The sequence below is a fragment of the Peromyscus californicus genome, unplaced genomic scaffold (assembly GCF_007827085.1).
Source record: "Peromyscus californicus insignis strain IS unplaced genomic scaffold, ASM782708v3 Scaffold_13__1_contigs__length_99412109, whole genome shotgun sequence".
NCBI classification, from domain to species: domain Eukaryota; kingdom Metazoa; phylum Chordata; class Mammalia; order Rodentia; family Cricetidae; genus Peromyscus; species Peromyscus californicus.
Genome location: NW_026294424.1, coordinates 4,209,415 through 4,225,730, shown reverse-complemented (window position 1 = coordinate 4,225,730; position 16,316 = coordinate 4,209,415). Strand labels below are relative to the sequence as shown.

Sequence of the window (16,316 nt, the reverse complement as noted above, 5' to 3'; positions counted from 1 at the left end):
GATGGGGGAAGGACAAACCAGGGTGGCCCAGCTGGGGTTTGGGGCTGAGGTCCTTTCTTGGTGATCCTTGGTTGGTGCGTGGCCTTTCTGTCCTGTGTGAAGGAAGTCTTAGCACTGGTAGACCCTCACAAATGATTGTGTCCCCTCTAGTCCGGAATTTACCCTCGGGCCAGTGCACTGGGTGTGGGGATACAGTATTGATCTCTGTAGCCACACAGCCCACCTCTCCCTTCTGAGTGCCGGGCTGTGTTTGGTTTTTAGGAATGGCTGAGGGTCTGAGGCTGTCCATCCTCGTTTACAGAGGAGGGATGGTAGATGAGGGTAAAGACAGACACAGAGACCACTGCTGAGGAAACCTGCTTTGAAATGGTCTTCTTTCATCTGATGTCTGGATTCTGTGTCTAATCCCTTTTGCTCTAGGCTAAGAATTTCGTATTTTAAGTGTTTTCTATTAAAACATGTACATCTGTTAAGCTTACAATTGGAATTGTATATTGTTGTTATCTTTAGCTCTGGCTAACTTGGAACTTGCTGTATAGACCAGGCTGGCCTCAGGAAAAAAGAAAAAAAAAAAAAGGAAAAATCAGCATAAAATGAATAAAATACAAGAAAATAACTTTATAAAAAACTAAATATTTTATCATATGAAAAATTGTCCAACTCATTAGTAACCAGGAAATTCTTCTCCCCTCCCCTCCCCTCCCTTCCCTCTATAAATACTGTACCTAGGCTTAGCTAGTATTACAGTTTGTTAACTAGTAGCAAGTGTATAACATGCTTCTGTTTAGTCTTTAAGAACTTTTTTTTTTTTTTTTGAGACAAAGTCTTACCTAGGGGCTCTTGAGAACTCAAGATCATTCTAATTTAGCTTCCTTCCCAAGTGCTGGGATCACAGGCATGCTTCACCATGGCTGCCTTGTTGGAGAGGCACTTAAGTCTATCCAAACATCATTGCTTATGAAAATGAGATTTCTTTTATTGTGGGAAGAGTTCTTTTTCATTGCTGTATTTCCACTGTCTGGTATATGCTGGATAGACAGTGCCAATGGTGCTGAATGCATTGTCGTAGAGAGACTCACACTGAGATGATACATAAAAACCAGAGGGTGATGCTCTTTTGGTACAGAGACTTTCAAAACGACATCAAACCCTGAGGAAAGAGTGTGTTCAGTTGTGCTCTCATCTCTCCATCATTCTACAGGATTGTGTGTTATCAAAATCTAATTGGAACTTTTTCTCATTATTTATTTTCTGTGTATGTGTGTGCCTGCTTTTCTGTGTGCAGGCACATATGTGCACGTATCTATAGCAGGCTTTTTCTTTTGGGTCACCAACTAGCTCTCAAGTCATGACACAGAGACTTCTTATTAGTTATGAATGCTCGGCCTTGTTTTATGCTTGTCCCACTAGCTCTTATAACTTAACCTGTTTCTCTTCATCTACGTTTTGCCTCGGGGCTTTTGACTTTTCTTTCCTTCTGTATGTCTTACTTTCGCTGCTTCTCCTGTCTGTCTGGCGGCTGCCTGGCTTCTGGCCCTGGGCGTGTCCCTCTCTTTCTCCCTCCTTCTCTCTTGAGCCTAGGTTTCCCCTAGATAAGGTGGAGCCTACTTATTCTCTCTGCCCACCAGCCCCGCCTATCCCTCTCCTGCCTAGCTATTGGCCGTTCAGCTTTTTATTAGACCGATCAGGTGCCTTGGGCAGGCAAGGTGAAACAATGCAACACATCTTCACATAATTAAACACATGCAGCACAAACAAATGTAATACATCCTTACGTTGTTAAACACATGCAGCATGAACAAATGTAACATATCTTTACCTAGTTAAACAAATATTCCACAACCCCACAGAGTCCAGAAGTAGGGTTGGGTCTCCAGGAACTGGGGTTATAGGTTGTTATGAACTGCCTGATATGCGTTCTGAGAACCAGACCTGGGTCCTCTGCAAGAGCAGCAAGTGCTCTTTATTGTTAAGCCATTTTTCTAGCCCCTTGAAAAACTTTAAAAAGGGTTTTGTTTTTCATTCTCCTGCTGAGGATTGACACCATTTTGCCATGAGACTGATAGCTACAGAATAACTTTACAATGACTAATTGACATGTCAGAGGGGGAGTGTTGAGCTGGGTTGTTTGGCTTTTTCCCTATAAAGTCAGTTTTCATTGACGTGACCAGTATGTATTTGATAAGCTCGATTGCTGTACAGTACAGTAAGTGTTCAGCACATCTTAGCTTTGTGGTAGACTGTATGCTTTAGTTCCTCCCTAATCATTCACCTGACTTTGTGTAAGTGACACAGTTAATCTTAGTTGGACTTCTGTGCTAACTCAGACATTTTCCCATAGACCAGAGTGAACTCCGAGCAGGAACACTTCCTCATCGTCCCTTTTGGACTTCTCTACAGTGAAGTGACTGCATCCAGCTTGGTGAGAATGCCCTTCTCTTTGGCATTGTGTTTATAAAGATTGTATTAAATCTTTTAAGTGCTCTCACGTTTTGTTGCAGAGCCTAATTAAATAAACAAAACTGTGGTTAGTTTAGAGAGGAACCTTTAAAAGAAGTTATAGACACTCTGAACTTTGCTTTCAGTGTTTTCTAGTAAAGGTACCTTGAAGTCATCTTGAAATTTAAAGGTTTGCCTTGTTATTTACAGGTTAAGGTCAATCTACAAGGAGATATAGTAGATCGTGGAAGTACTAATCTGGGAGTAAATCAGGCTGGCTTCACATTACATTCTGCAATTTATGCTGCACGACCGGATGCTAAGTGTATTGTGCACATACACACACCGGCAGGGGCTGCGGTGAGTGTGCTACCCTGTGGCTTCGCAGGCTTTATTTATTTAGTTATTTACTTACTTATTTATTTAGTTGTTGTTGTCTTGTTTTGTTTTCAAAACAAGGTCTCACAATGTATCTCTGGATGTCCTGGAACTCACTCTGTAGACCAGGCTGGCTTCAAATTCACAGAGATCCCCTTGCCTCTGCCTCCCTAGTATTGGGACTGCAGGCACACGCCACTGTGTCTAGCTTTCTTCGAAGATTTTAAAGCTTTGACTTACTCTTGCTTGTTATAGCAATTAAATAATTCTAAATTCTTACATATTTTATACACACACACACACACACACACACACACACACACACACACACACACACAAAATGCTTGGAGCTGGGGAGATAGCAGATAAGAATGTTTACTTCTTGAACAAAGGACCTTAGTTCAAATACCTAGCATCCACATAAAACAAAAAAACTGTGTGTGGTGCCGGGTGGTGGTGGTGGTGGTGGCGGCGGCGGCGGCAGCAGCAGCAGCAGCAGCAGCAGCAGCAGCAGCAGCAGCAGCAGCAGCAGCGGCGCACGCCTTTAATCCCAGCACTTGGGAGGCAAAGGCAGGCGGATCTCTGTGAGTTCGAGGCCAGCCTGGTCTACAGAGTGAGTTCCAGGAAAGGCGCAAAGCTACACAGAGAAACCCTGTCTCAAAAAACCAAACCAAGCCAAAACAAAACAAAACCAAAATCAAAACCAACCAACCAAACAAAAAACCTGTGTGTGGTTACGTGCATGCCTGTAACCATATCACTGTGAGGGACAGGGAAAGGAAGATCACTGGGCCTTGATGGCTACCAGCCCAGCTCTAGGTTTAGTGAGAGACACTATCTCAAAGGGAATCAAGTGGAGAGTGATGGAGCAGGATACCTGCTGTCTTTCCCTCGTATGTGCTTGCACAGGTATTTACCCACACCTGCACTTTGCTGTACGTCACAAACAGTCACACACAGGAATAAAAAACTTTCAGTGTTTGACTTTTCTCTTTTAAAAATCTCATTTCTTTCTGTGTGTATGTATTGCTGGGGATAGAAATAAGCCTACATATAACATTCAGCCTCTAGTTTGACTTCCCTCCCTTCCTTTGCCCCCCCCATACCTCCTTCCCTCCCCCCTTCGTCCCTCCATCCGCTGCCGCCCCCCCCATCCCCCGTCCCCCGTCCCCCCCTTCCTTCCTAAAAGATAAGATTCTTGCTATGTAGCCCTGGCTGACCTGGAACTGTATGGCAACTTGTAGCAATTCTTTTGCCTCAGCCTGCTGAGATAGGGTCTCTTTATGTAGTCTAAGTTGACCTTGAACATGAGTCCCCTGCTTTAGCTGCTCAGTGTCAGGATTATAGGTCTATTCCATTGCAGCAGAACAAATGTTTCCTGTATTTTTATTTGTTCTTACTCTGTTTTTTGAGACAGGGTCTCACTGTGTAGCTCTGGCTATCTTGGAACTTTCTCTGTAAACCATGATGGTTTTGAACTCACAGAGATTTACCTGCCTCTGCCTCCAGAGTGTTAGGAATAAAGGCTTGCACCACCATGTTTGGCTTAAATAAATGTTAAAAATTAACATAGTTTTGGACAAATTTTGGGGAATTTTAGGAAGTATAAAGCCTGGGTAAATTTTTATTTGTTTTTTTGTTTGTTTATAGTACTGAGGATTGACACCGAGGCCTTATGAATGCTAGGCATATGCTCTACACTGAGCTATTCCTTAATTTCATTTTTACTTTATATTTTGAGTCAGAGTTTTACCCCTGTAGCCCAGGCTGCTTTTAAAGTTGAGATCATTCTACTCCAGTCTGAGTAGCTAGAGTGACAGTCCCTACCATGCCTGGCTACTTATTTTTTATTTGAGACTCAACTTTACTTTAAAACTTTCTGTGAGTTGAAGGCCAGCCTAATCTACAAGAATTAGTTGCAGGACAGCCAAAACTACACAAAGAAATCCTGTCTTGAAAACAAGCAAATAAAAAACAAAACAAACAAAAAACCCAAACCCTTTACTATATTGTCATAGTGGTACATGTCAATGGCACAGGCAGATCTCTGTGAGTTCGAGGCCAGCCTGGTCTACATAGTGAGCTCCAGGACAGTCAGGGCTACACAGCAAGACCTGGTCTTGGAAAACAAAACAAAACAAAAACAAAAAAACCACTTTACTTTATTTATTTAAATAAGTATAAGAGGAATTACAATTATATAATTGTCGATTTGTTAGAAATTTTTATCTAATTTTCAGATGTTTTTTCTCTTATCTACAGCCTAAATTAAAATGTGAAAAAAAACCCTGTAGCCCTTGGAACTTTTCCCTTTGAGACACACCTCCTCATAGAGGCTGCTCTGTGTTCCTTTCATGAACCCATGACTCACTGTGTTTAGTAAGAACTGACTGGCATAGCATTTGTGATCGCTGGAAAACCCCAGGCATGGATTTTCTCCCAAGTTCTCCCAGCTACTGTCAGGGGCCCTAGAAGTAAAGTTTATATTTAAGTTGATGGGTTTATTTATTTCCAACAAGACAATGAAATTAAGCATATGTCACTGTCATTTTATTTCTGTGAGGAAAGCATTTGTGTGTTGTGAGTTGCTGTTTAACTGTGACTTTTCTTTGTCATGGTGACCATTTGGTGTTTAGGTCTCTGCAATGAAATGTGGGCTATTACCTATTTCTCCTGAGGCACTTTCCCTTGGAGATGTTGCTTATCATGACTATCATGGCATTTTGGTTGATGAAGAGGAAAAAATTTTGATTCAGAAAAATCTGGGCCCTAAAAGCAAGGTCAGTAGCATCTCATGGTATTTCAGTTGTAGAGCCCAGAATGATCAGTCTTGGTGTCTTGTCACAGATCTCCCTCACTTTCTCTTAGGTTCTCATTCTCCGGAATCATGGACTTGTGTCAGTTGGAGAGAGCGTGGAGGAGGCCTTCTATTACATCCATAACCTTGTGGTTGCATGTGAGATCCAGGTAGGCCATTCCATTTAGCTTATAGTTTATTTGGATGTTTCTGGGGTTCATGTGGATTTTCTGATACTTGACTTGCAAGAATGAAGGGTTAAGCAATCCCTTAGCCATGATGAGCTCATGGTTTGGAACTTAAAAAAGATCGCTGGGATTTTTATTTCTAATTTTTCATCCATATGCATGCATATATCACTTACGGAGTATTGGTGTGTGCTATATCTTTATGTATGCCACACACATATATAAATATATATATTGTGTGTGTGTGTATATATATATATGTATGCGTGTGTGTATATATATGTAAATATATATGTAACTGCTTTTGACCTTCCCTCACAATCCTTTTGAAAAAGCTGGAGCAGAAATGTAGAGGTTTTTTGCTTCTCAGCTTCAGTGTTCCTCACACTGCTCTACTCTGCCTCCAGCTCCCACTGTCCCTACCACTCATTACGGACATCATTTCTTATGAGTGTCCATATTTTGTCACTGTAAGGAAAATCTCTGAAAATGGCCTTGTAATCGGTCTGTCCTATACGTTTGATTGCTTTCTGTGCAGAGCTGTGTGTGTGTTACAGTTATCTCTTTGCGGTCATCTGGGTCTCTTGCTCTCCATATGGGACCAAGCCATAATGTTTGCTTGTTTTTGAAAAGGTTCGCACTCTGGCAAGTGCTGGAGGACCAGACAACTTAGTTCTGCTGGATCCTGGGAAGTACAAAGCCAAGTCCCGTTCTCCAGGGACTCCAGCAGAGGAGGGCACTGGATCATCTCCCACGTGGCAGATTGGGGAGCAGGAATTTGAAGCTCTTATGCGGATGCTTGATAATCTGGTGAGAATGGTGCTCGCGCTTGACAACTTTCTGGTCAGCAATCCAGGCACCAGTGAACTCTGAAGGCTGCAACCAGAGTATTGGCTAGGCCTGGGTTCATCAGAAAGCTCGGCTGAGGGACGATCCACTTCCAGAGAATATTTCTCTTTCTTTCTTTTTTTTTTTTTTTTTTTTTTTTGGCTTTTCGAGACAGGGTTTCTCTGTGTAGCTTTGCGCCTTTCCTGGAACTCTCTTTGGAGACCAGGCTGGCCTCGAACTCATAGAGATCCACCTGCCTCTGCCTCCCGAGTGCTGGGATTAAAGGCGTGCGCCACCACCGCCCGGCCTATTTCTCTTTCTTAATGGCTGCAGTATCCATGGTAGCTTGCTTTTTCGGAGCTAGCATTGTGGAGGGAGACCCACAAAATAGGCACCATTGTTTTTGTGTGATCTATGCCTGTTAGCTCTAGTGAATGCCAAGGCCTAGGAGCACATTTGGAAGTTCCACCTAGGCCCGGAGGGGAGGGATAACAGGAGATGGGGACCTAGGGTCTCCTATACAATCTCTTTGCCCCATCTGTTGGGTGCTAAGTATTGGGTATTTGAGATGAGGAAGTCTCCAGCTATCTGTGAGGAAGTTAGCAAACAATCTGACCCAGCAGAAGTGTGGATTAGGTGGGGCACATCTCCAAAGCATAGCAGAGGATCATAAACTCCAGCTGAAGACTGAAGTCAAATACTGAAGTCAAAACTAACATTGGAGTTCTTGAGATTCTGTGTGTGTGTGTGTGTGTGTGTGTGTGTGTGTGTGTGTGTGTGTGTGTGCGCGCGCGCACTTGTGAAAGCCAAAGGACAGCTTTGGGTACCAGATACCCAAAGTGAAACCTTGTTTTGAGATCTGGAGTATTGACTGCTTTTCCCTCTGCTTGGGCACTAGGGCTACAGAACTGGCTACCCTTATCGATACCCAGCTCTGAGAGAGAGATCTAAAAAGTACAGCGATGTGGAAGTCCCTGCCAGTGTCACAGGCCACTCCTTTGCTAGTGACGGCGACTCGGGCACTTGTTCGCCTCTCAGACACAGTTTTCAGAAGCAGCAGCGAGAGAAGACAAGATGGCTGAACTCTGGCCGGGGTGATGAAGCTTCTGAGGAGGGGCAGAACGGAAGCAGTCCCAAGTCGAAGACTAAGGTGTGGACGAACATTACACACGATCACGTGAAACCCTTGCTGCAGTCTCTCTCGTCCGGTGTCTGCGTGCCAAGCTGTATTACCAACTGCTTGGTCTGTGCCTACCTTACTGTTCATAGTTAGATGATGTAGAGCAAGTTGGGCAGCTGGGGCTTCGGAGGCTTTGGGAATTTCCCTTTCGGACCTCATTAATGAGCACTGCTGGTGTGACTTCCTTCTGAGCCAAAACCTGTTTTGTGTCTTAGCTAAAATCCCAGTCAATACTGTCTGCTTGAAACTGCTTAAGATACAATGTACCTCTTTAGTAATTCCAGCTAACCTAACCTCACACATAGCAAAAGTACTAAAAGCACTTACATGAGTTAATCTAAAAGCAGGAGTTCTCCTCTAACTCAGTGTGTGTCTGAGGAACCTTGTACTTACGGCATAAACCTTATTCTTCAGTGGTTCAAACTTCGCGCTCGGTTGTGTTGTCAGAACCTCTTGGTCTTCTTACGCAGTTTGTTCTGGTGGCTCACTGGCCGTTCTTTACTGACCCTGGTCCTCGTTCAGCATTGTTGCCTCCCTCTATCCCACAGCCTCCGAATGCTCATACCAGCCGCCCTCTGCATGGACTGTTGCATGTGAGTAGACGGCCATGGTGGCGAGTCTTTGGACTCCTGCTGGGTGTGGCATGACCCAAGTGCAGCGCAGGCCATCTACAGGCACCAGCGACAAGATGCGGCCAGGGGTGCTGGTTTAATTATGATTGCTGCTCAGGGTTCTCATTTGCCTTGAGGGATGCTTGATGCCCTGGGGCCGAAATATTCCTCTGAGGATGGCCATAGTTTTGTATAGGCTAGCTTGCACAGTCTGCCCAGATACTGATCTGGTATGGAGCAGAACTCATTGCCACAGTCCCTCATGGAGGGACACTCTGTCCATGCATGACAAGCTCAGCTAGCCCAGCTTGTCCTGAGGCAGGGACAAGCAGACAGGAAAGTGTTCTCCTTGTAAAAGTGCTTTTACTTTAAACACTTAAAAGAAAAAGAAGGTTTTCTCTTCTCTAGGTGGTTCTGGCGTGGTGAGAAGCCGCCATGCTCCTGAGCAGCTGTGTCCTGTGGGCAGGGACCCTGCTTGGCTGCAGCTGGCCTCAGGGCTCGGGTGTGCGGCTCTCCTCTTCCTTCAGCCTGCCCTTGTTTTCTTTATTTGATTTGCTTGTAAAATGAAGTGTACCTTACAAACAAAAGCCCCATCTGCTGATGCTGGGAGCGCTCTGCATTGCCTGGAGTCTTTGCAGTGTGCATCTGCAGCAGAAGCTGTGAGTGCTGGGACTTAGCTTGAAAAGGCAAGTTTTTTGAGCCATTTAGTCGATGTGTGCCTCAAAGGGCCTGGTCAGCATATGTCTGTGTTTCTTACTGTTCTGGAGTAACACAAGTTCTGTGCAGTGTGCCCAGGTTGGTATATTTTAATTTATAATAATTGCTATTTTCAAATGTGTTTGAGCTTCTGAGTGGCTGTTTTAATGTTTTACTGAAATTATTTTTAATAAAAAGCTGGAGTTATTTTTGTCTCGGAAGATAAGCATCAGTGAGTACCCACGGCTCCACGCCCATCTCACACTCCTTCACAGTGGCTAAGCATTTGACGGCTTTGTTGCTTCCTTTCAAGTCTTATGGTTTATGGCTCTTTTATTGCCTCTCAAAAATATTCTGAAAGGCATAACACTTGCAAGATGGCTTGTTTTACTGTTCAGTGCCCACTCGTGCTTAAGTATTAGAATTTGGCTAAAAAGCTCATATTTTATTGGAGAGCCAAAAATCAGAATAATGAATAAAAAGTGTAGTATCATGAGGACAATGCACTGATATCTAAAACAGCCTTCGAGGACTCGTGAAGCGCTTTAAGTTTGGTTGGGATATTTTTGTAACACTAATAAAAGTATTAAGTTATATAAAATATTTGACATCACCAAAATACTAGGTAGCTACTGTATTGGTGCTAATACAGTACTTTTCTTGGGTTGAATAGTGTATAATCGGTACATTCTGACGCTATCATTTATTTTAATGCAAAACTTTGGTGATGCCCACTCTCGCCTCACAGTGCAGACTTTGCCTACCTACCCCTGAGGTAGGAGCATCACATCGCTTCTCATGGTTGTCATCCCACGCTTCCAGTTGGCTTTGGTGTTGGGTGACTCTCAGGGCGGTGAACCAATGGTCTCTGAGGGGCCTTTTCTGGCAGGTCCATGGGTTATGAGGCTCAGCTGTGTGGTCACCTTTGCGTGCCAGATTTTGAGCTTTCTTCATGACCCTTTTTATCAGTCAGGACTTTAAGTCCCATCACTTGCTAGGTTTTGTTTTTTTTTGGGGGGGTGTACATCCCATTCCTATGATGACTCCACTGGTGACCCAGGAAACGTGGTCATTGGTTCCGTCCTGTGATGTTCAGTGCATGATCAGATGTGAGATCATTTGGACAAATTGGATGCTATGGTTTCATTTAGTGCTGTCATAATCCTGACTTTTCACCTATTCTTGATATTACAGTGGACTAAAGAGGATGGACATAGAACTTCCACCTCTGCTGTCCCTAACCTGTTTGTTCCATTGAACACTAACCCAAAAGAGGTCCAGGAGATGAGGAACAAGGTGTGTATTGCTGTTGACGTTTGGTGGGCATATGGGTGTAGAGTTGGGAGGGGTGTCACATGCTGTGGGGTAGAGAGTGTGCTTGCTTATAGCAGAGTTATCTTTCCGCAGCATCTCTTCTGCTCATAGTTTGGGGTCCCAGTGTTTCTTAAACTGATGCTTGCTAAATAGCATTTCTGAAGTGGAAACTGCAGAGCCTGATCCTAATAGGAACAGACCTCTGCTCCTGTCTTTCAGGGTTCATTCAGAGAGCTGTGAATGGTATTTGGTGTGTTAGATCAAGAGATCCATCAGCATTCACAGCATTAGTAGAAGATGGATGCATAGCAAGATTTCCCACTGACTTACTAAGTACAATGAAGGGTCTGTACCTTGTCAGAGCTATCTGGAGGGTGTGAACAGACAAGAGTAGTCCAGCCCTTCATGCCTATAGTTCATCACCCCTCTGTGCAGTTAGGCCGGTACCCAAAAGTAGGTGTGTGCTAGCCATCCTACCATCATGGGCCTAGACGGAAGTACAGCTTGCACATGGCCAGAGTCTTAAGTGTGTAAACAATAGGATTGGAAGTTACAGCTTGCCTTCTTTGTACTGCTCATGCGCCTCTTTTCTTCCTATCCTCAGATTCGAGAGCAGAACTTACAGGACATTAAGACGGCAGGACCTCAGTCCCAGGTTTTGTGTGGTGTGGTGATGGACAGAAGCCTTGTTCAGGTAAGAGAACACAGTGTCTCTGACATTAGTGGGTGGTGACTAAGACCATCCTCCAAAGTTGCTCATATCTTGGGAGAGAATGATGTTATAAGGTGAGTATTCTAGGACAGTGGGTATCTTTGTTAAAAAATATTCATGATAATCCAGACACTTTACTTGAGTTCTAGACCAAGTATAAGCATGCCGAGGGTGTGTCTACCCTTCTAGCCCTGCTCCTTATAGTGCATGCATACTCAAGGGGTTTCTATGCCACTGCTTTGAAACTGGGTTTCCTGGTAACCTCTGGGTGCTGTTTAATGCTAGGAGAGGGGTGGGCTATGGACCTTTTTTTTTTTTGTATCTATTCATGTCTGCAACAAAGTGCTGCTTGGGATGCAGAGTGGGTGGGTGCTTGTAAATGTGGCCCATCCACATTTACATGCATTTCTGTAAAATGACTTACATAGAGTGGCACATTGATGCTAATTGTGTAAGTAGTTATCTCTGAAAATCAGGATGCCATCTGATGCTTTCAGTCTGACTGCAGGAGTAGATGATTGTTGTTGCATATTTTAAATTTGGCCAGCTGTGGTCCTGGTTTCATGTCCAATGTCTGCACGTACCACTGTCATCACCAACCCATACGGTTGATAACCGCCCCTGCTGCATGCTCTTAGCTGGCTTCATCCTGTGGTCTTGGTTGATATTTTTAAGGCTGGGCCTGGTGTGCTCTGATGACTCAGTTTACTGTTGCAGGACGCACCCCTCTCTGACTGTACGGAAACTATCGAAGGGCTCGAGCTTACAGAGCAGACCTTTAGTCCCGCTAAATCTGTCTCTTTTAGAAAGGTACTCACTGCCCTGTCCTTACCTACCTATTGGTCCGCGATGCTCTTTCCCTTCCCTCCCCCAACCAGCTCCCCTCTTTAGGCTTTGTCTTAGTTGATGAGCATTTTGACGAGGACCTGTAAGTCCTCTGTGAGGTTGTGGAGAAGGTGTGCTCTGCCTACTGTCTTTTTTTTTAATAACAATTTTCAGCATTCTAAGTTTTTCCTGAAGTGGCCCACTGGAGCCACATGGTGCATTTGTGAAGTCTGAGTGTGACCTTGGTCAGTGCTTGCCTTTGGGTGTCCGAGTCTTCTTCTTACAGGACTCCAGGTGCAAACGGGCTCGTTTGGGCGCTGTTGGTGTCTTTGGCTGTGACCTTCCCTCACTTGTTCAGCTTCGACTGGAGTGGTTGGAGGCCAAATAAAGATGTCCTTTCAGAAGGATGAAAAAGAAAACATGGCAGTCTTTGTCAGCCCTTGTAAATAAAATGCATTTATTTTTAACTTTAAATAAAATCTGATCTAACACTTGGGAGGCTGAGGTATGAGGACGGAGAGTTCTAGACCAGCCTGAACCAACAGATTTATCTCAACAAACAAAGGAGTAAGGCATAGTGGCACAGCCAGTAATATAGGGCTGAGGTGAAGAGGGTTCAAGGTCTGCGTGAGCCTCAGAGAGGCTCTTTTATCTAATAATAATAATAAAATAAAAAATAAGATAAAGTAAATTAAAAAAATAAAAGAGAAACAACTTAAAATAAAAGGTGGCTAATTCCTGGCTCTTCAAGAGATTGACGTTGGGTATTTCCAGGTTCTCTCTGCATTCTACACACTTGATGTGGAATTCCAAGTATTGATTTCAAGGTGTTTTGATTGCCAGATAGAATTAGATAAGTACTGGGCTCCTTAGTTCCTGCCTGGAATTTCTCACAATAACATTATTTTGCACATTTTCATATTTACATGTCAATGAATCTTGCTTTCCCACTTTAATATTTATTTCTACCTGCTTCTTGAAGGCATCTGCCAGAGAACAGGGGAGGTAGGTTACTCTTTACCCTCCAGCTTGCCTTTCCTGTTGGTACTTTGAGCCATAAATCATGTGATCCTCTCAGTTAATAATAGGCTTTCTCTGCTGTATGTGAAGTTGGGTGTGATCTGCAAGCCCCAGATGCAGTCTATGGTCTGATCCTCCAGCTCTGTGGGCTGTAGCATAGTCACAGTCACAATTGCTGTTCTGTCTTTTGGGTCTTGTGGTGCATTTCATAGATTTTGACTTGTCAGGGCTATTTGGAAAGCATCAGGGTAGCCAACTCTACTAGAGGGTACATTTTGGACTGGTTCTTCATCCTGTGACAGCTTTATTTCCTGTTCCTAGCCCTGTTCAAATAAAGACAGGTCATGTGGCTGCTTCAAGGGCACGCCCTTACCGTCTCAACAGGTTCACACCTCAGGAGAGCACATTGCAGGCCAACCCCAGGTAACTTACATTGGGTTGGGGACATGTGCCTCCATGACAAGCAGGCACACTGCTGCTCAGCTACTCACCCAGGTCGTATGAAAGCTTCTTACAAATCTAAGTTCCCTGCATTAGTTACTTTTCTTCTTGCTGGGACAAAACACCCAATGAAAGCAACTAGGAAAGGAAGGTCTGTTTGGCTCGGAGTTCAAAAAGGCCTGTGTCCTGAGCATGCCCTCCCAGTGAGGCAGGCACCGGGGGAATGGAGGACCTGAGAAAAGGGTTTGAGGACTTGGGAACCTGTGGCTTTTTGGGAAGGAATTGCTTAGCCTTGGACTTTTCCTCTTTCTGATGGCTGTTCACCAGTGCTGGGATTGCCTTCCTCAGGCCAAGGAGATAGCAGAGCCTTTCTGCTTCTCTTTTGCACAGCCTACTGTGGGACCTGTAAAAATCTGGGCCAGCTTCTGGATTTTATTGCAAGTGCATTAAGTGGTAGAGACAAGGGTATAAAGGCTGTGTTGCCATCTGCTGTCATTTGATGACATGAACTTGGACCTGTCCCTCAGGCCTGCCACCCTTCTCATTGGGTTGTAGTGATGGCAGGTCTTGGGTGCTGACAACACACTGCTGTGTTTACAGAACATTGTTGCCTGGAGGGTCTTGCTAATAGGATCCTTTTGTGGATATTAAGGCTGAGTAAGGCTTTTGGACAAGAAGGGGCTTGTTTCAGCCATATTAGCAAGTGACAGAATTCAAGTTCCTTTCTATCTTGCAGTGGGTGGGCTACTGTAAATGAAAAGCCAGTCATCCTTAGGAGAGACCTAAGGAAGAGTCCCTTCACCATGAGTCTCGAAGCTCTTCAGCAAACATACCCATTCAGTGTGTTTGCCCTTCTCGCCTGTGGGCATCTATCTGTGTCACCATTTACACTTGGGGCACTCTAAATACTTTGTCGTCTATTACCCAGACACACCAGCTTCTCCAGCCAGTGCCTGAAGAGTAGTTGCTGATGTAGGTTGCCTGTCCCTAGGAACTGGCACTGCCAAAACGCTGACTCCCCCTGGTGTTCACCACTTGCCAGTGTGTGATCTGAGGCTCCAGGCCTACCTACCATCTGAATGGTCTGAGATACCTCTTTTCATAGCTGTCATTTAATTATGTGCATATTTGTGTCTTCTGGGCCTGTTCTCGAGCACTTGAAGGCTGCTTTCCTCCCTGGCTGTGGGCTGGGACAGGCTGCTCTCCGGCGCACGCACAATGTGGGTAGGTCTGTGCAGTCTGCCATCTTGTCTCTGGCGGTGGTCAGGAGCTAGCTGCCTTAGTGCTTTGCTTAATTTTTTGTGCTGTACATTCTCAGTTTCCAGTTTCATCAGGCAAACCTGCTATTTGGGGCTCTTTTGTTACCTCTGAATGCTGTGGGATAAATTCAGGAACTGGTTGTAAACCAGTCAGAAGGGCAGAAAACTTGTCAAACTTTAAGAACCTAAGCAAATCTCAGGCTAGGCATGGTGGTGTTCACCTTTAATCCCAGTATTTAGGAGACAGAGGCAAGTGGATCTCTGTGAGTTCGAGGCCAGCCTGGTCGACATAGTGAACTCCAGGACAGCCAGAGCCACATAGTGAGACCTTGTCTCCAAAAACAAAACACAATAAAAGAATGTAAGCAAATCTCCACACACTTTGCCCTGATTGTTGTAGGATGAACATTTTCTGAGGTCACGTGGGACTGAATTGCTTAGTAAGCAGTACCCAGGTATTCCTGTTTAGGGGGCAGAGGAGACTGCTCCTCTAGGGTGTCTGTGCCTCTGACTCTGTATCTTAAGTGCCTTTGCTTTTGAAATCTGCCTTGGCCTTGGGCCCTGGCAGTGTGGTCCTGGAATGTCTGTGTGCTCCTGGAAAAGACCTCCACCACCTGCTGCTGTTTGCTCAGGAGGAGGGAGGCCCCACAAGGCCAAGTGGTACAGTCTTAAGTCTGTGTGCTCCCGGAAAGCCCCATCTCCCCCTGCCTGCTGTGTTCCTGGGAGGAGGGTGGTCCTGCCAGGTCAGGCTCCTGCATACCAGTCTCTTTGTCCACAGGGGGAGCTGGTGACGGCCTCCAAAGCTATCATTGAGAAGGAATACCAGCCCCATGTAATTGTGAGCACCACAGGCCCCAACCCCTTCAACACGCTCACAGACCGGGAACTAGAGGAGTACCGCCGAGAGGTGGAGCGCAAGCAGAAGGGCTCGGAAGGTGAGTGAAGGAGGGCTCTGAAGCTTGATAGCCGGATGTGGGGCAGCTCCAGAAAGCGGGAGACAGTGTCTGGACGCATCTCTGTATGAGAAAAGTCTGGTGCATGAAGCACAACTCTTGTTTGGTTAAGACCCAAGGGGTCTGTTCTCACAGTCCTACTCTAGTCATTTGGGCTGGAAGGAAAGAATTACAAGCTTAAACACACTGGTAATGGTGCTTGTCAGGATGGACTTGTATAAGGGACACTCCGCAGTGATGGGTCCCAGCACATGTGTATCATCATAGCACAGTGTATGGAGAGGGGGTTCTGCCCAGGGGAGGCTAAGCTGGAGATCAGCTCTGCTCTTCCAGAAGCTGCAGTGAAGAGAGGATTGGAGGACTCAGCACTCGGACTGGGGTTGTGCAGAGCTGGGCATTTGGGATTTCTATCCATTTGATGTCACTGATTTGGATTAGTTATTGGGAAAGACAGCTTAAATATTATGTCTAAGAGATACTTTCTTTTTTTTTTTTTTGGTTTTTTGAGACAGGGTTTCTCTGTGTAGCTTTGCGCCTTTCCTGGATCTCACTCTGTAGCCCAGGCTGGCCTCGAACTCACAGAGATCCGCCTGACTCTGCCTCCCGAGTGCTGGGATTAAAGGTGTGCGCCACCACCGCCTGGCTAAGAGATACTTTTTATTCGTGAAGTATTTG

The 16,316-nt window shown here is 45.0% G+C and overlaps 1 protein-coding gene across 14 annotated transcripts in view; it reads left to right on the top strand.

Moving 5' to 3' along the window:
* Positions 1 to 16,316, top strand: part of Add1 (adducin 1) — a 55,524-nt gene that overhangs the window by 32,683 nt on the left and 6,525 nt on the right. For 5 of the 14 annotated variants that reach the window (XM_052736161.1, XM_052736167.1, XM_052736165.1 and 2 more), the window contains exons 5-14: positions 2,342 to 2,422; positions 2,650 to 2,799; positions 5,454 to 5,597; positions 5,686 to 5,784; positions 6,436 to 6,612; positions 7,529 to 7,873; positions 10,312 to 10,413; positions 11,036 to 11,125; positions 11,861 to 11,953; positions 15,467 to 15,623. In XM_052736161.1, the coding sequence (XP_052592121.1) occupies positions 2,342 to 2,422; positions 2,650 to 2,799; positions 5,454 to 5,597; positions 5,686 to 5,784; positions 6,436 to 6,612; positions 7,529 to 7,873; positions 10,312 to 10,413; positions 11,036 to 11,125; positions 11,861 to 11,953; positions 15,467 to 15,623 (1,438 nt within the window). The remainder of the gene's footprint in view (positions 1 to 2,341; positions 2,423 to 2,649; positions 2,800 to 5,453; positions 5,598 to 5,685; positions 5,785 to 6,435; positions 6,613 to 7,528; positions 7,874 to 10,311; positions 10,414 to 11,035; positions 11,126 to 11,860; positions 11,954 to 15,466; positions 15,624 to 16,316) is intronic. The other 9 variants (XM_052736163.1, XM_052736172.1, XM_052736170.1 and 6 more) reach the window with 3 other exon arrangements.